Genomic DNA, 19500 nt, shown 5'->3' with positions numbered 1-19500 from the left:
GCCCTTACACACAAGAAGAAATAAAAAAAAAAATCAGTTCACTTAGCGAAGGATGATGATGAGCCAGGGTCATCACGAGAACAGGAGAAAGAGGCAGAACCAGAGGTAATCACCTGATCCCTAACCTTGAGTGAGCTGAGGGATATGCAAAAAGTTTTCAGCCGTCATCCAGTGCAGGAGGTAGAAATAAACGGACGCATGTAAAGTTGAAAGCAGATGACAGACGACCCTTTATTGCTGAAACACACACATATTTATAATCACGTATTCTGCAAAGTCATTGTACACGCGCACAATCATAGAATATGATTGGTTATACCATCTCTGTACACGCGCATAAACATAAGGCATAATTGGTTATACCAACTAAAACATGCGAAACTTGTCTCAGTCTAATTGGTCAAGATAAACTGCCAAATTGAGGTTCTTTGTGCCAAGTTCCCTTTATCATGGAATGCGCACTTGTGTTCTTCTAATTGGCTTTATTATCATCTTCTGTTCAAGGTCTTCTAAAGGCGTCTGGAATGCTCTTGCGACCATTAGCTAAATATGTTCCTACAACTCCCCTTTTTTGTTTTTCGATAAATTAACACATGCTGTATTGCCTTTTGCAAAGCTCTATGAACACAATTAATTAAACACAGTAAAAGCAACATTATACCTAATAAAATACATAAGAATAGAAGAAACCCCGATTTTTAACAAAGATACAAACCAACTCCTAAGTCCCCATCCCGCAGCTAAATACTCTAAGTCGAAATGACAGATTTCTTAATTGCGTTAAAGCTCTTGCAGCTCCTTCTTGCCTCTGCAGTTATGTTATCTTGTTTATTAATTGCTCCACTGTCCAAGTTCCTCGTGTCCGTTGTTTTTTCTGGTGGTTCAAAGTCCGTTCATACTGCAGCTGTCATGTATTCCGGCCCACTCATGCTAACTGCGGCCTACTTATGCTAACTCTAAATAATCAGGCTCAAAGAAATGTCCCCCATTTTCCATGAAATCTCCCACAATTCCCCCTTTTTGTTTTTGTGCAAGCCAAGTTACATGAAATGCTTTTGCAATCATATGTTCAACTATTTTTACGATACATGGTACAATCATTACAACTGCTAATACTGCAATTAGAATAACTAAGCCATGCATAAGCAAATCTTTCAATCATCTCATAATTCCCAAACTTGCTAGCCATCCACTTAACCCTGTGTCAGTTATCGTGAGTCTTTTACTGTGAATCATATTGATATTGGGTGTTAGTAACATAAGTCGTCCGAGGCTACATGGCCTCCCGTTAAGTTTCGATGCAATCCCCCCCTCCCCTGCTCTATCCCCACAAATTAAAAACATCCCCGCAGGTAAAGCAGCTGGAATAGAAAAAAAGAGCGTGATATTCTGGAATAGATATAGTTACACTAAGCTGTAGCATTTCTATATACAGGCAAAATAGCATTTACATTCTGACCCTTTCAAGTGGTGTTATAGGTGTAATTAAACATCACACAGGCATTCATGATGACTGATCCTAACAACTCTAACTCTTGAAGTTCTTGCGTTACTTGAGGCAGGTGTGCATACACACCGTCCCAATTATGGACACAGGATTGTGGGTTAGTACAAAGGGAAAGTTCAGGCATTGGATCTGGCCAGGTGTCTAGAGGTAACCCCACCAAACAGGTAGAAAAAGGGTTTTCAGGGGTAGCGACAGAAAGACATATAGCTTCTTGATGCGTTATGTTCGCCAAAGTTACCCGTACATTCTCTTTGGTTGTTGGATCATCCATTCTTCACTTATGTGTGTCACCCATAACAGGCCAAATGCAGCGAGAAGGAGTCCTTTTAGGTTCAGCGTTTTTCCAAGGATGTAACGCCTGTCCAGGGTTTTACCCACTTTGCTGGTACCCATCTTGTTCCGTGATCTGTAACAACACAAGCATAACCTCGTCCCCAGGTTATTAATTGAAATGGTCCTTCCCATACATTTTTCTCAACATTTTTAACCCTAACTTGAACATTGCTATTAATGTCAAACAAATCTCCTACCATGCCTTGCACATGTTTTACAATTGGTGGTACACTTTCGCCATCTGTCAATCTCAAATAATTCAACACATATACAATTTTGTTCAATTGTTCGTGAGGAGTAGCCACCTGCTCTCCCCCTTTTTGTTTTTGCAGTTGGCATTTCAAAGTCTGATTCATGCGTTCTACAATTGCCTGGCCTGTAAGGGGAATGTGGTATACCCGTGGTGTGTACAATACCCCATTGACTAAAAAACTTTTGAGTTGTCTGTGCGATATAGCACGGCCCATTGTCGGTTTTTATCTGAAGTGGAATGCCATGTGCTGCAAAAGCTGAACGCAGGTGTCGCTGGATGTGTCAACTTGTTTCTCCTGTCTGCGCTGTTGCCCATACAGCTGCAGAAAAACAATCCACAGACACATGAACATATTTCAATTTGCCAAACTCGGGTACGTGTGTTACATCCATTTGCCACAATTGTAAAGAATGCAAACCTCGTGGATTTACGGCTCCAGGTGAATTTGTTCCCACAAGTTGACACTTGGAACATGTCTGTGTAATGGCTTTTGCATCTCCAATGGTTATTCCAAATTGTTTTGCAAGTACCTTTGCTGATTGATGAAAAAAAAACATGTGAGATTCTAGCTTGTCCTAACTTATCTGGTGAAGGTCCCGTCCATGCATGAGCTACCAACCGATCTACTTTTGCATTTCCTTGTGCTATTTCTCCTGGCAGATTCGTGTGACTTTGAACATGACTTACAAAATAAGGGTGTAACTTGTCATTTAACAGGTACCACAATGTTCTAAACTGTTGGTATAAATCCTCTTGTTTACAGTGTTTCAAAATAGCTCTTTCCATTCATTGTACTACCCCAACAACATAAAGCGAATCGCAAATAATATTTACGGAAACATTCAACCATAATTTAAACGCTTCAATTACAGTTTGCAACTCTACTTTTTGCACTGAGCCTTCACAATGAACCACATGAGTCTTCCATTCATTGCCTTCTCTCCGTACAACACCGGCCTTTCCCGATTTGCCTCCTCCATCGGTAAATGCTGTAGGTCCTTTAACAGGGTGCTGACTAAGTTTAGGTATTGATTCTAGCCCTGTGTTTTTCCAAAAGGTGAACATTCGATGACTCAGGTAGTGAATACTTAGTTTCCTTGTGTAGCCCTCTATTGCAGTTTGAAGTGCTACAGAATTCTGCAAACCCCATTCACAATAATCTTGTTGTAAGGGAATTAACAATTTCCCAGGTTCCTCACCGGCTATTTCAATTATACGTGATCTTCCTTTGATTATTAACAATGAAAACATTTCCAATCTGGTGGTAACTGTCTTTGTGGGCTGGAATGGTGCAAACACCCATTCTAAAATTCGTAAAGGATCCTTTTCAGCTTCCAACCACTGCAATATAATAGCATACGGATGTTGGTCATGATTTATAATAGCTAATTGAAGTTCAACATCTCCCACCCGTCGATCTCCGTATGCTGTTTCTAATTCTTTGGTTATCCCCTGTAAAGTTAATGCGGCTTCCTCTGTTAACCTTCGAGGGGAACGTAAATCGCCCTCTCCTGTCAACAATGTTAATAATGGACTCGTTTCCTCATTTGTAATGCCACAAATGTTTCTCACCCAATTTAGGTCTCCTACCAACTTTTGAACATCATTTAATGTCTTGATTTCTGTTCTCAATTGCAGTTTTTGTGGGAAAATAGCTGTTTGCGTAATTTTCCAACCCAAATAATTCCAGGGAGATTGACATTGAACCTTTTCTGGTGCAATCTGTAGCCCTACTTCTTTTAGCTTAATTGTTAACTCATCGATCAGTTCAGGTTTATTTAATTGGCTTCCAGCAAGCAATATATCATCCATGTAATGATATATTATATACTGAGGCCGTTTCTCTCGTATGGGTTTTAATGCCCAATCCACAAAAATTTGACACATCGTTGGGGAATTTTTCATACCTTGTGGCAATACTGTCCAATGATATCGTTTCATTGGTTCAGCTTTGTTAACAGATGGTACCGAAAAGGCGAATTGCATCACATCCTGTTCATGCAAAGGAATGGTAAAGAAACAATCTTTTAAACCAATTATCAAAATGTCCCAGCCTCACGGAATCATGCTTGGCGATGGCAACCCAGGCTGAAGGGCTCCCATGTCTTCCATAATCTCATTTATTTTTCTTAAATCATGTAAAAGTCTCCACTTTCCACTTTTCTTTGGGATTATGAACACAGGTGTATTCCACCGACTTGTTGTTGGTCTAATATATCCCTTTTCCAATTGTTCCTGTACCAGCTCCTGCAGTTTAGCGACCTTTTCCTGGGTTAGTGGCCACTGATCTACCCAAACCGGATCATCAGTTTTCCATTTTAATTTAAGGGTTGGTCGCTCTTCAATGGCTGCTCCACAAAATGCTTAGGATTGCTGACAATGGTACAACTCATCTGCCCTAATACATCCCGCCCCAACAAGTTAACTGGTATAGGAGCAATGTAGGGATGCACTGAGCAAACATAACCATCAGGATTTTTGCATTTTAATGTTACTGCACTTTGCATGGTGGTTGATGTTCCACCCACCCCCACGAGTCCATGGGCTAGATTGACCAGCTGCCAACTTCATGGCCAGTCTTTGCTTGAAATTATTGTCACATTTGCTCCTGTATCAACTAATAGCTGACAGGTCCAGAATTTAGGTTGATCTTGAGGGTGTAAAAACTAAATTTGCAAAGTTGGCTTTCTTTGTCCAATATCTAGAGCCCAGAAAATCTCCGGTTCTCCTGTGGAACCAAAACCCTCTGTCCCCCTATGTTGTTTTAGAGCATTGGGAACATGCGCTTGAAAAGGAATGAGTTGTGCAATTCGGCTTCCAGCTGGAATGTTAACCGGTGGCATAGGCCTCCATACCATAACTTGAATTTGTCCTGTGAAATCAGTCAATTACTGCTGGCAAAACAAACAATCCTTTTCTAGTTGTTGATGATCGTCCTACTAATAACGCACTCAGTCCAAACCCTAATGGTCCACATGCAGTTGTTGGAATACACTGCACGGTTGTATCAAAAAGCGTTGTTTCTACTTCTGTGTCCAGGTCCACTCCGGCACTGCCTGCTGTCCGGGCGGAGAGGCTTGCCAGGCAGCCTGAGTGGCCGGTGCTATTTGTGTCGTCGCGCGGTTCACCGGCGCGCTCTGCTGGCCGTTTCTCGCCATAGGTGGTAGTGGAGAGCTATTATGATATTTAGAACGGCAAACACGAGCCGTATGGCCACCATTCTGGCATCTTGCACAAACCTGAACTGGCGTTACAGTTTGTTGTTGATACTGCAAATGATTTTGTCCCCGTTTCCCTTTAGCCCGACATTGTGCTTTTAAATGGCCGGGCTTTCCACTTGTAATATTTTTTATCCCCTCTAAGTGCAACCGCAAATGCTTCTGCTAATGCATTCATTTGGAATGATGTAGTTCCAATCTTGTTACATGCCTCAACCATATCGACAAGGCTGGCATTTTTGGGTAGCGCCAGCAAAAGCTTTTTACAGTCAGCATTTGCATTCTCTACTGCCAATTTTAGCGCCAAAGCATTCTGAGCCTCCACACTCAATACTTGTTCAGTTAGTGCATCTCTTAGTCTGTCAATGAAGGACATGTACAATTCCTGGGGACCCTGCTTAATCTGTGTGAACGACATAACATTTTTACCTTCTTCTGGCAGAGCCATCATTGCTTTAAATGCCAGTACTGAAGCAGTTCTCAAGGCTTCTATGGGAAACTTTGCCTGTAATCTTGGATCAGTAAATTTGCCAGTCCCATTAAGGTGATCTATCCCTATTGTCTTCATGGGGTCATCATCGGGTCTATCCAAATTTTTTATAGCAACTTCTTCACACAGTCCCCTCCATCTATCTCTCCACAACATTTTCTGAGTTGGCTTTAATAGCATGCTGGCTAATTGTTCACAATCATACAGAGTCAAAAGCTGAGCTCTGAAAATATTGTCGAGTAGCGCTTCGGTGTAAGGAGCCGTCAGCCCGTAATTATGGACTGACTTGTGCACCTCTTTTATCAAATCCCATGAAAAGGGATTCCATTCATTTGTATCATTTGCCCTCACTATAACAGGATAAGCATGAGGAATGACCACTCCCTCGTTTGCTGCTTTCTTATGTATTTCTCTCCAGGAATTTCTCGGGTCACAGCCCAAATCTTCAGCTGCATTGTAACTTGGTGGCGTTTTTTCTTTTTCTAAAGAAATATCGTCTCGGGGAGGTTCTGACCAATTACCATCATTGTCAGGTAAAGGTGGATATAAACCCGTAGGTGGCTTAATCGGGCGTATTTCTTTCTCAGGGTTTGGTGGTAGAATAGGTGGTGATGTCTTTTTTGGCTCCGGTGTATCTTTTACTGAATCATCTGGTAATGTCATTTTATAACAAGTACAGCCAGAGGGACAATGCGAACAAGATGACTCATTGGTATTGTGTCTGTCCTCCTCGCTATTTACCGACACCTATACTGTTGGATTCAAAGTCGAATTTGCCTCCGCTGCCACCTTTCTTTCTGCCTGTAAGGATCGTATATTCTCAAAAAGCAAACACCAAGTAATAACCAGGTCTTCAACGTGTTGATCCCCTTTAGAGATTGCATCCCGTAATTTTGTTCCAATTTGTGCCCAAATATCAGGCTCAAATGTGGGAGCCGTTTCAACAGGATAGCCCTGAACTCAGCACCATTTCAATAACCATCTCACAGAGGATTCAGTACATTTAATTCCTCTCTTAGAGAGTATATGCATTAGGAGTCTGACTATAGCCCTTTCCTCTGAGGACAAATTCTGCCCCATACTGCCCCTGGTTGCTCACCTTCCTTTCAGGTGTCTTCTCAGCCTAGGCTCAGCTTCCCTGCTTTGGTCCTGCCGACAGCAGTACCTCCAACCAGGGCTTCTCCTGCTGCGTCTTCTGCACTCTCAGAGCCAAGTCAGGGTCACCGTTTGCAGGAGGTAGAAATAAAGGGATGCCTATAAAGTTGAAAGCAGACGACAGATGACCCTTTATTGCTGAAACACACACATATTTATAATCACGTATTCTGCAAAGTCATTGTGCACGCACACGATCATATAATATGATTGGTTATACCATCTCTGTACACGCGCATAAACATAAGGCATAATTGGTTATACGAACTAAAACACGTGAAACTTGTCTCAGACTAATTGGTCAAGATAAACTGCCAAATTGAGGTTCTTTGTGCCAAGTTCCCTTTATCATGGAATGCGCACTTGTGTTCTTCTAATTGGCTTTATTATCATCTTCTGTTCAAGGTCTTCTAAAAGCGTCTGGAATGCTCTTGTGACCGTTAGCTAAACATGATCATACAGTCCAGGTGAGCACATTATCACCTGGCTGCTCCGATGCTGGGACAATGGGGCTAGTAGCCTGGAATTAGAAGGCAGGGAAGCCAAGCAGCTGAGATCGCTTGCCAGGGAAGGTGGCATTGACAAAGCAATTGGAAAAGGGGGACAAGCCCTCAGCCTCTGGAGGCGACTCCTGTCAAGCGTGAAGGAAAGGTACCCCTTCAAGGATGATGTTATATGTCAACCAGGCAAGTGGACCACCATGGAGAGAGGTATCCAATATCTGAGGGAATTAGCCATGCTAGAGACAATTTATTATGACCCAAACAACCCACAATTACCCAAAGATCCAGACGAAGTCCAATGCACATGACCCATGTGGCAGAAGTTTGTATGGAGCGCACCATCATCCTATCCCTGCCGACTGGCAATAATGACCTGGAAAGACGAAGAGGCACCGACGGTGGATGAAATGGCTCACCAACTCCATCAATATGAAGAAAATCTCTCCTCCTCCCTACAAGCCTCCATTTCGGCTATGGAGAGGCTGTCCCGGGATTTCCAGCAATTGGTCTTACTCCCCACCTGTACGGACCAATGTCTCAGCTATTAGGGGTGAGTGTTCCTCTGCCCAAGAGAAAGAATATAGAAGGTACACACCACGAGGTGCCCTGTGGTTTTACCTAGGTGATCAGGGAGAGGACATGAGGAAATGGGACGGAAAACCTACCTCGGTCCTAAATGCACGGGTACGTGAACTGCGAGGAAAAACCACCACAAAAGGGGATTCTACCAGGAAAAATGCTGTTCCAGTTTCCAAACAGAGTAGAAGGGCTGATCTTACTTCTGATCCTCTTGAAGGGACTTCTGAGCCAATTTTATGAGAAGTCTCAGAGTAATGGATACTCTGACCAGAATTAGAGGGGCCCTGCCTCCAGCCAGGTGGAGGAAAGGGATAACCGGGTTTATTGGACTGTGTGGATCTGATAGTCTGGCACATTAGACCCACAGGAGTATAAGACTCTAGTAGACACTGGCACACAGTGTACTCTAATGCCATCAAGTTATAAAGGGGCAGAACCCATCTGTATTTCCGGTGTGACAGGGGGATCCCAAGAGTTAACTGTATTGGAAGCTGAAGTAAGCCTAATTGGGAATGAGTGGCACAAAAACACCCCACTGTGACTGGTCCAGAGGCTCCGTGTATCCTTGGCATAGACTATATCAGGAGAGGGTATTGTAAGGACCCGAAGGGGTATCGATGGGCTTTCGGTGTAGCTGCCTTGGAGATGGAGGGAATTGAACAGCTGTCTACCTTGCCTGGTCTCTCTCAAGACCCTTTGGTTGAGGGGTTGCTGAGGGTTGAAGAACAACAGGTGCCAATTGCTACTACAATGGTGCACTGGTGGCAATATTGCACCAACCAAGACTCCCTGATTCCCATCCATAAGCTGATTTGCTGATTGGAGAGCCAAGGAGTGATCAGCAAGACTCACTCACCCTTTAATGCTCCCATATGGCCTGGGCGGAAATCTAATGGGGAGTAGAGACTAACTGTTGAATATCATGCCCTGAATGAAGTTATGCCGCCCCTGAGCGCTGCCGTTCCAGATATGTTAGAACTTCAATACAAGCTAGAGTCAAAGGCAGCCAAGTGGTATGCCACAATTGACATTGCTAATGTGTTTTTCTCAATCCCTCTGGCAGCAGAGTGCAGGACACAGTTTGCATTCACTTGGAGGGGCATCCAGTACACCTGGAATCGACTGCCCCAGGGGTGGAAACACAGCCCCACCATTTGCCATGGACTGATCCAGGCTGCACTGGAAAAAGGAGAAGCTCCAGAACACCTGCAATACATTGATGACATCATCGTATGGGGCAACATGGCAGAAGAAGTCTTTGAGAAAGGGAAGAAAATAATCCAAATCCTTTTGAAGGCTGGTTTTGCCATAAAAGAAAGTAAGGTCAAGGGACCTGCACAGGAGATCCAGTTTTTGGGAATAAAATGGCAAGATGGACGTCATCAGATCCCAATGGACGTGATTAACAAAATAGCAGCTATGTCTCCACTGACTAATAAAAAGGAAACACAGGCCTTCTTAGGTGTTTTGGGTTTTTGGAGAATGCATATTCCAAATTACAATCAAATTGTAAGCCCTCTCTATGAAGTGACCAGAAGAAGGACAATTTTAAATAGGGCCCTGAGCAATAACAATCCTTTGAACATATTAAATGGGAGATTGTTCATGCAGTAGCCCTTGGACCAGTCCGGGCAGGACAAGATGTTAAAAATGTGCTCTACACCACAGCCGGGGAAAATGGCTCTACCTGGAGCCTCTGGCAAAAAGCACTGGGGCAGACCCGATGCCGACCCCTGGGTTTTTGGAATCAGGGATACAGAGGATCTGAGTCTTGCTGTATTCCAACTGAGAAAGAGATATTGGCAGCATATGAAGGAGTTCGAGCTGCCTCAGAAGTGGTTGGTACTGAAACACAGCTCCTCTTATCATCCTGACTGCTGGTTCTGGGCTGGATGTTCAAAGGGAGGGTCTCCTCTACACATCATGCAACTGACGCCACGTGGAGTAAGTGGATTGCACTGATCACACAACGGGCTCGCATAGGAAACCCCAGTCACCCAGGAATGTTAGAAGTGATCACAGGCTGGCCAGAAGGCAAAGATTTTGGAATGTCGCCAGAGGAGGAGGTGACGTGTGCTGAAGAGGCCCTACTGTATAATAAACTGCCAGAAAATGAGAGGCAATATGCCCTGTTCACTGATGGGTCCTGTCGCATTGTGGGAAAATCAAAGGTGGAAAGCTGCTGTCTGGAGTCCTACACGACAAGTCGCAGAAACTGCTGAAGGAGAAGGTGAATCGAGTCAGTTTGCAGAGGTGAAAGCCATCCAGTTAGCGTTAGATATTGCTGGAAAAGTGGCCAGTGCTCTATCTCTATACTGACTCATGGATGCTGGCAAATGCCCTATGGGGGTGGTTGCAGCAATGGAAGCAGAGCAACTGGCAGCACAGAGGTAAACCCATCTGTGCTGCCGCACTGTGGCAAGATATTGCGTCTCGGTTAGAGAATCTGGTTGTAAAAGTACGTCACATAGATGCTCATTTACCCAAGAGTCGGGCCACTGAAGAACATGAAAAAAACCAGCAGGTGGATCAGGCTGCCAAGATTGAAGTGGCTCAGGTGGACCTGGACTGGCAACATAAGGGTGAGCTATTTATGGCTCGGTGGGCCCATGATACCTCAGGCCATCAGGGAAGAGATGCAACATATAGATGGGCTCGAGATCGAGGGGTGGACCTGACCACGGGCACTATTGCACAACGTATCCATGAATGTGAAACGTGCTGCAATTAAGCAAGCCAAGTGGTTAAAGCCCCCTGTGGTATGGAGGGCTGTATTGGGTTTGTGTGGCAAGGTTTTGGTAGTGGGTGTGTGTGTGGGGGGGGGGGGGGGGTGTGGGTTACAGGGGTGGCTTCTGTAAGAAGCTGCTGGAAGCTTCCCCTGTGTCCGACAGAGCCAAATACCAGCCAGCTCGAAAAAAAGTTGCTGGGACAGACCAAAACGGCAGCCAGAGAGAGGATTGAGAACATGTAAGAGAAACAACCCTGCAGACACCAAGGTCAGTGAAGAAGGAGGGGGAGGAGATGCTCCAGGCACTGGAGCAGAGATTCCCCTGCAGCCCGTGGGGAAGACCATGGTGAGGCAGGCTGTCCCCCTGCAGCTCATGGAGGTCCCCGGTGGAGCAGATATCCACCTGCAGCCCATGGAGGACCCCACGCTGGAGCAGGTGGGTTCCCGAAGGAGGCTGTGACCCCGTGGGAAGCCAGCACTGGAGCAGGATCCTGGCAGGACCTGCAGATCTGTGGAGAGAGGAGCCCACAGAGCAGGCTTTCTAGCAGGAATTGTGACCCCGTGAGGGACCTATGCTGGAGCAGTGTGCTCCTGAAGGACAGCATGCTGTGGAAAGGACCCATGCTGGAGCAGTTTGTGAAGAACTGTAGTCTGTGGGAAGGACCCACGTTGGAGAAATTCATGGAGGACTGTCTCCCACGGGAGGGACCCCATGCTGGAGCAGGGGAAGAGTGTGACGTGTCCTGCCCCTGAGGAGGATGAAGCAGCAGAAATAACGTGTGATGAACTGACCATAAACCCCATTACCTGTCCCCCTGCGCCGCTGGGGGGGGGGGGGGGTGGGTAGGTAGAGAATCCGGGAGTGAAGTTGTGCCTGAGAAGAAGGGAGGGGTGGAGGGAAGGTGTTCTGAGATTTGGTTTTATTTCTCATTACCCTACTCTGGTTGATTGGTAATAAATTGAGTTAATTTTCCCCAAGCTGAGTCTGTTTTGCCCATGATGTTAATTGGTGAGTGATCTTTCCCTGTCCTTATCTTGACCCACAAGCCCTTTGTTCTATTTTCTCTCCCCTGTCCAGCTGAGGAGGGGGAGTGATAGAACGGCTTTGGTGGGCACCTGGCATCCAGCCAGGGTCAACCCACCACAAGGGTAATGACTGAAATATAAATATGGGGAGGCCTGGCAGATTGACTATATCACACTCCCACAAACTCACCAAGATAAGTGCCATGTGCTTACAGTTATGGAAGCAACCACCTGGTGGCTGCAAACATATCCCGTGCCCCATGCCACTGCCCAGAACATTATCCTGGGCCTTGAAAAGTAGGCCTTGTGGTGTCACAGCACCCCAGAAAGAATTGAGTCAGACAACAGGACTCATTTTTGAAACAACCTCATAGACACCTGGGCCAAAGAGCATGGCATTGAGTGGGTGTATCTTATCCCCTATCATGCACCAGCCTCTGGGAAAATTGAATGATACAATGGAGTGTTAAAGACAACATTGAGAGCAATGGGGGTTGCGACCTTCAAACACTGGGATACACATTTAGCAAAAGCCACCTGGTTAGTCAACACCAGAGGATCTGCCAGTCAGGGTGGCCCTGCCCTGTCAGCACATTTATGTACTGTAGAAGGGGATAAAGTCCCTGTAATGCACATAAAAAATATGTTAGGGAAGACAGTCTGGGTTACTCCTGCCTCAGGCAAAGGTAAACCCATTCATGGGATTGCTTTTGCTCAAGGGCCTGAGTGTACTTGGGGGGTGATGCGAAAGGATGGGGAATCCTCAAGGGGATTTGATTTTAGGTGAAAATAGCCAATGAATTAAATTGTATGATGTTAATTGCTATATAACCCTGCCACTGTATGTTGTCATTACTATAATTGTTATATGCTATATCCATAGTACTATAGTCAGAATCACTTAGATCAAGCAAGAATGAACTGTGATAAAACTGAACGAAGCGCAGTAGTGATGGAACCAGAACTGACTTCAGCATGCAACAGTCCAACATTACACACCATCCTCTTGCTGCGTCAAATGTCATCTGCTTGTCACACCACACTGAAGCCCAATTCTGCTCTACCGACTGAGAGGACTTTGTACCATCCCTCCTGCCCAGAAAGACTGTTATGACAGATGGAGCCCAAAGTCAGGGACTTGTTTTGCTCAATGGTGGGATTCCAAGTAAAAACACAGACTCCAGTCTAATATCTAAAAATTAATATGCTTTAATATATATACATATATAATAATAATAATCAAATAAGAAAGATAAGCAGAGTAGCAATGCACCAGTTCATTACTGTAAAGCAAGGCAGTGATTATGGAAACGATACATCACCAATTACCACTTCGGAACCATCATCTGGGTTCACACTTTGGCTGGGAAGCCCCTTGGCAGCCGGCCCCTGGAGATCCTCGGTAATTGGGAAGGTCCTATGCGGTGCATCCACCCGTAGGTGAGTCTTCAGGTGTCAGTGCAAGAGTTTCCCGCTTTTTATAGTAAGTAACAAATATCTTACGTAAGTCTTTTTGGCAGTGTGAATGTGCAGACTGTTATACTCCCCTTATCAGTCCCATCCGGAACACTGACCAGGTGTTCCGGGTGTGACTGAGAAATGAACCACGTCCAGCCAGCACACAATAAAATATCGTCCAGATGTTCATGTTGCTATCTACAGAGGTGGACAAGGATAAAAGTGATAATTAATCAGAGGTAATACCATCCAGATATTCAGTTTGCTATTTACAGAGATGGGTAATTATAAAAGCAGAAATCAATCACAAGCAGTAATCAACTATTCTCATCACAGGACTAAATGAACTCAACAAACATTTTATAGAGATGGCCCATAGACTAGGGGAATGATATCTCTGTGTGTGTATAGATATAGATCAAAGGACGGAAAAGGTGATGGTGATTGATTAGGATGTATTGGAAAGTATGGGAACTGAGCATGACGTAAATGGTATAGAATAAGGGGTGGATATTGTCCTGGTTTTGGCTGGGACAGAGTTAATTTTCTTTCTAGTAGCTGGTACAGTGCTATGTCTTGGATTCAGTATGCAAAGAATGTTGATAACACACTGATGTTTTCAGTTGTTGCTCAGTAATCTTTAGACTAAAGTCAAGGATTTTTCAGCTTCTCACGCCCAGCCAGGGCACGAGAAGCTGGCACAGGACACAACCAAGGCACCTGACCCAAACTGGCCAACGGTGTATTCCATACCATGTGACATCCCATCTAGTTTAGGAACTGGGAAGTGGGGGCAGGGAATCGCGGCTCGGGGACTAGCTGGGTGTCGGTCGGCGGGTGGTGAGCAATTGCCCTGCGCATCATTTGTACATTCTAATCCTTTTATTACTACTGTTGTCATTTTATTAGTGTTATCATTATTAGTTTCTTCTTTTCTGTTCTATTAAACCGTTCTTATCTCAACCCAGGAGTTTTACTTTTTTTTCCCGATTTTCTCCCCCATCCAGTGGGATGGGGGGGAGTGAGTGAGTGGCTGCGTGGTGCTTAGTTGCCTGCTGGGGTTAAACCACGACACCTTATGCACTCAACTTACTACTAAAATAATAGATAATATAAAGTGAACCTGATAGTCAAAAGAAAAGGAGGGACTGTTATGAAAATTCCCTTCCCTAACTATTCTATCAACCAGTCTTTGCAGTATGAAAGTGTACTAACTTTGTTAATATATATATATATTGGTTCACATACACTGTAATGTAATTAGGTAGTGGAATTTTACTGGAGACTTTGGTATCGTTCATGCTTAAGTAAAACAAACTAAAGGACAGCCCAGCCCTGGAAATAAGGACTTTGCTTCTTGGATGCTTAGAGCTGTCCATGAAGGATAAAGGATACCCCTGGACAACCAGGATAACATCAGCATCCTAGCCCCTCTAGCACATCTTTGAAATCCTCCCAGCATTGCCTGGCATCATAGCTAAGTAACTATAGCAAGACTGACTCCAGGGGCATCTGGATCAATAGGCAAGCAGCAAAAATGCTGCAAAAATATAGTTGCTTTGCAAAATTTCACTATGTGTAATGGGTAGTGTGTGTGTTAGTGATTAATCAAATCATGTTGTACTTGAATGTTTGAAGGCTATAAGAACCCTGTGTAAAACCACATTTGGGGTGTCCCAATTTGGCTGAGACACCTCATGCACATAAATAAATATTTACCCTTGTAATTCTATACTTTGAGTCCTGGACTCTCTCCTCAGTTGGCACAGGCCAGTTGCAATTTTTTGTGACAAGGGCATTGGGGCTCCCATCCCTCCCCACAGGCACAGCAAGACACTGGAGCCCCCACACCAACCCCTCACCCTGGCCTACATCACGGGTGGGCAGGGAAGGCCTGCCTACGAGCTGCAGGTGCTGCAGGCCTTCATGGCCGCCTCTCCCCCTAAATGAAGGAGCATCTAATTACCCCTTTCAATTCAGCAGTAAACCAATCTATTTCTGAGGAAACACCCACTTTTCTTTCTCCAGACTGGGCAGTTTTTGCATTCTGTTGAGGATTTCTTGGCTGGGCGAGGGCATGTGAGCAATCCAGCCATTAGGTGGGAACGAAGCATAAGTTTACAAAGTGCTGGAGCAGACAAGGACTCTGTGTCCTTGTACACTGGGAAAAAGGAAGATAAGAAGAGCCTGACAAGCAACTCCTGGATGCCGAAGAATGAGATAAGTAACTGCTGGACACCTCGTGAAGAAGCTTGCACAGCCAATAGAGGATAAGATAGAGTCGTGTGAAACGGGGTATTGGACCAATTAGAGTATTGTATAAGGTGCATGCAAGCACATAAGGTATATAACTGTGCTAAAAGTTGTAGTAAATGGACTTCACTTGATCACATTGGTCTCTGTGTGATGTCCCCTGTGGATCCTCCGCAACTGCATTCCTCTGCAAGGAATGGGTTTATTGCCCAGAGCTGCTGAGTAGATCCACGAGGCCGGCCGTGAGGGTTTTCTTCCTGCAATCCTGCGGGGTTTTGCTGCTCTCCATGCAAGCACCCCTCCCCTGGTACTGTTCATCCCCGCTGCCCCCTCACTCCTGCGACATCCCTCCCCACCGGCGCACGCTCCGCTGTAGCGCTGCTCCGCCTTTTGTTTTATTCTAGAAAAAGGAAAATAAGGCACTAGCTGGAGAAAAGGAAACCCCCTACCTGATCCCAGCACAGCTAACCAAAACCCACCTCCTCCCCACTGCATTCTGCCAACTCACCCGCACTATAGCAGAGGGTGGTGCGAGGAGATTCACCCGCCCCCCAGCGGACAGCTACCGCATCACGACCGCACACCAGCACCGCCTGCCTCTCAGCATAACTTGAGCGGCGGCGTAGTCCCACCCCCCACCCTGCTCCGAGTGGCTAACAGCGCTCAGGCATGTTTCTCATTGGGCCTGGCGGTAGCCGGGATATGATTGGTAGGTTCCGCTGCGCCCAGGTGTAGGCTAGTCGCTGTGGGAACTAGTTTGTTATGGAGCAGCTGGACGGAGTGCGGGAGGTGGTGGGTGCTTCCGTATGAGGGTGGCTTCGGTGGGAGAGAGCCGGTGGCGTTCTGGGAAGGTAGCCTGCGCCCTTGGGTCCTTCCTCCCCGATGTGTTCTCTGGGTGGTGGTGGTGGTGGTGCTGCTGCTGCTGCTGCTGCCGCCGCCGCCGCTGCCGCTGCCGCCGTCGTCGTCGTCGTCTCTCTGTCTCCGGGCAAGCGGTGGAGGCCAGCCACTCTGTCGCAGCGGTCGTGTGGGAAGCGGCTCTGAGGGAGCTGGGAAGGGGTTTTGGGGGACCCTGGGGTGGTATGGGGGGGTTGCCCAGAGGTGGGGGCGGGTGGTTGTTGGACTAGGGGTGGAAAAGAGGGGGGCGATCTGAAAGGAGGCATCGAGGGATAATCCTGGCGGAGTAGGCGGCTGGGGTAGGAGGCAAATATAGTGTGGTCTTGAAGGAGGAGATTTGTAGGGCGGGGGGGCCTTTGGGCAGGCTGAGGGTGGTTGTGGTGGAAGAGCAAGTTCAGGGTTTCGGTGGTGTCTGATACTAAATCAAACGACTGTGGCAAGGATGTGTTTTGTCTTTCCGTTCAGGCTCTGAATTGGCTCCCTTGCCAGTAGGGTGGAGGTAGCACGGGGGCGTGTATGTCTGTGAGCGTGGGGCTCCGCAGAGGACCTGAGGGGATGGGGGGCGGGGGGCTAATGGTTCTTTGCTTAGGCTGTGCTTAAAAGCAGAAGTTGATACAAGTGTATGGTTTGTTATGTTGTGAGGGGAAAGTGTTTTCCTGCAAATGGTACGGATAGCACACTGCTAGGATCTAGCTTCTTGCTCAACATCTTTCCTTAAGGGGCACTGTGCAGTCCAGGGAAGTCCTATGGAAGGCAGCTGGATGTTGGTGTGCCACAACCAGTGGTTTGTTTGAGTGTAGCTGTAGAAAAATGTAATTGTATATACTTATTTGAGAAGTAGAAGGTAAAAACATCCAGAATTCTTTTCTTTTGCAGAGTTATCAAGTGTAGCCTGTGCCTTGTCAGGACCTCGTTCAGAGTCTCCGTGTTGTCCCATCTGCCTGATCTGAGAAAAAGTTGCGGATGCTCTGTTTGGGCTGTGTGTTTCTAATAAGCTTTTGTTTGTGACTCTGAAAAAGGCAGGTGTGTATCCTTCAGGAAATAGAGGTACAGACTAAATGGATCTAAAGACAGCAGTGTTCAATGCAGCTCGTGATGGCAAGCTGCAGCTCCTTTCCAAGTTACTGGCAAGCAAAACCAGAGAAGAGGTGGCCTTACTAATGTCAGAAAAAACCAATGGTGCCACACCACTTTTGATGGCAGCCCGTTATGGGCATGTTGACTTGGTGGAATACTTGTTGGACTATTGCTCTGCTTCTATAGAAATTGGTGGTTCAGTTAATTTTGACGGTGAGACCATTGAGGGAGCTCCACCATTATGGGCAGCATCAGCTGCTGGCCACTTGAAGGTGGTTCAGTGTCTGTTAGATCATGGTGCATCTGTTAACAACACAACTCTAACAAATTCAACTCCGCTTAGAGCTGCCTGTTTTGATGGTCACCTGGAAATAGTAAAATATCTTGTGGAGCACAAAGCAGACTTGGAAGTATCAAACCGTCATGGGCATACATGCTTGATGATCTCTTGTTACAAAGGCCACAAAGAAATTGCTCAGTATTTACTTGAAAAAGGAGCTGATGTTAACAGAAAAAGTGTTAAAGGTGAGTTCAATGTTTCATTTTTCCTTGTAGTAAATAGGGGTGAAGTTACTAGTGTTCTTTAGGAGACTGACATCCAAAAATATTCCTCTAGTCTCATAATGTGAATGTTTTTTCCAGTAAGAGATGAGGTGTGTTTAGCTATGTTTTTACAAGTTTTTTCAGCATACTCATTTAATACTGGCTATAAAATGTAATTCTAAATTGATACATTTTAATCTAAAGACTTTGCATTTATGCGTGTGCAAAAAGCTAATTGACTTTTGCCGAGAACTCCTGTTTGTAGCAGGTTTGTGTAGTAATAAATATATGAGCGTATACGGTGTAAAAATTTAGGATGTTTTTCGTACTGTTTCTTAACAAACCAAACATGCTGTACATAAAATTTGCCTGTGCTACTAAGACTAGAATAGGGAAAGATGCATAAAGGAGAATATTATTCATTTCCAATGTAGAAAAGAATTCACTTTGCTCTTTACTCCTCCTCTCCCTCAAATTCTTGAATCTTTTTGGACCTTTTTTCAATGTTGGTAAACAAAAATGTATTTTAGAATTAAGGAAATGAAGCTTCATGTGACTGTGATCGCAACAGAAAGGTTTCCAGTGGTGCACAGATCACAAAGAATATCTGTTTGCCTCTGTTTACAGTTATCCTGACGCGTTGTTCAAAGTGAAGACTTATGTCCTTTTTGCTGTGGTCATATTTATGTGGACCTCTTATTCTAATTGCTGGCTTCTGCTACATCTCAAACTTGTATGTGACTATGATATTGGCCTAAAAAGCATATTGATTATTGCAGGTTATGGTTAACTTTTTAGCTCGTTGAGCCAGGATTGTGTCTCAGCAGCTTATTTTTTTATATATGTTTATTAATAATAAATCTGCTAATAAATCTTTCTGTAGCATAATACTTCAGTTGCCTTTTTCTGGCTAATTAAAATTTTAACAGTATAATATACTTAGAGTATATTTTGACAGAAAAACCTGTAGTACTTGGCTTACTGCACAATATTGTTAAATGCCAAACATGGGAGTAATCTCTTTGAAAAAGCTGTTCAGTTAAATATGCGTTTTTTCTGCAAGTCATGGAGTTATGTGGGTTTAATATAAAGCAAGCTAAACTAAAAATTTGTCATAGAAGTGGGCAGAGCAAAATAAATCTTTATTTGTAAGGATTTAAGGTTGCCTATGAATCATGGACTTGTGATAGGATAAAAACGTCATGTTTCTAGACTGGGTTCTTGGAATAACAAGCTAAATATAAAAATATATATTATCTTTAGTTTAAAACTCATCCCTTTATATGGTAGGTATGAACAGAGCAGAGCTGCTAAATATCTGATGTAACAGGAAAAAAATAAATCTGTGGATCTCTTATTCCTCATTTCTGTGTCAGTGGAGTAGGCTTTAATTTACTCATCCTTATTATTCACTTTACTAATGCATTAATTTTATTTTTATTTATTGTTTAAATGACTGAATGGTAGCTGTGCACTCCTGAGG

General features: G+C 44.8%; 2 protein-coding genes across 6 annotated transcripts in view; one reads left to right on the top strand and one right to left on the bottom strand.

Annotated features, from left to right (window-relative positions):
- Positions 1-19500, bottom strand: part of LOC126035345 (uncharacterized) — a 118695-nt gene that overhangs the window by 23946 nt on the left and 75249 nt on the right. The gene's annotated exons all lie outside the window — the stretch shown is intronic.
- LOC126035272 (protein fem-1 homolog C-like) overlaps positions 16189-19500 on the top strand; it is a 44276-nt gene continuing 40964 nt past the window's right edge. For 2 of the 5 annotated variants that reach the window (XR_007504888.1, XR_007504889.1), the window contains exon 1: positions 17909-17999. Coding sequence is in view for 3 of the 5 variants with exons in the window: in XM_049793655.1 (XP_049649612.1) it covers positions 17456-17999 (544 nt within the window). In the remaining 2 variants the exon portion in view is untranslated. Of the gene's footprint in view, positions 16213-16241; positions 16355-16606; positions 16697-17273; positions 18000-19500 lie in introns of those variants that run through there. The other 3 variants (XM_049793655.1, XM_049793653.1, XM_049793654.1) reach the window with 3 other exon arrangements.

This window comes from Accipiter gentilis, chromosome W (genome assembly GCF_929443795.1).
Source record: "Accipiter gentilis chromosome W, bAccGen1.1, whole genome shotgun sequence".
NCBI lineage: Eukaryota > Metazoa > Chordata > Aves > Accipitriformes > Accipitridae > Astur > Astur gentilis.
This window is presented reverse-complemented; position numbering and strand designations above follow the sequence as displayed.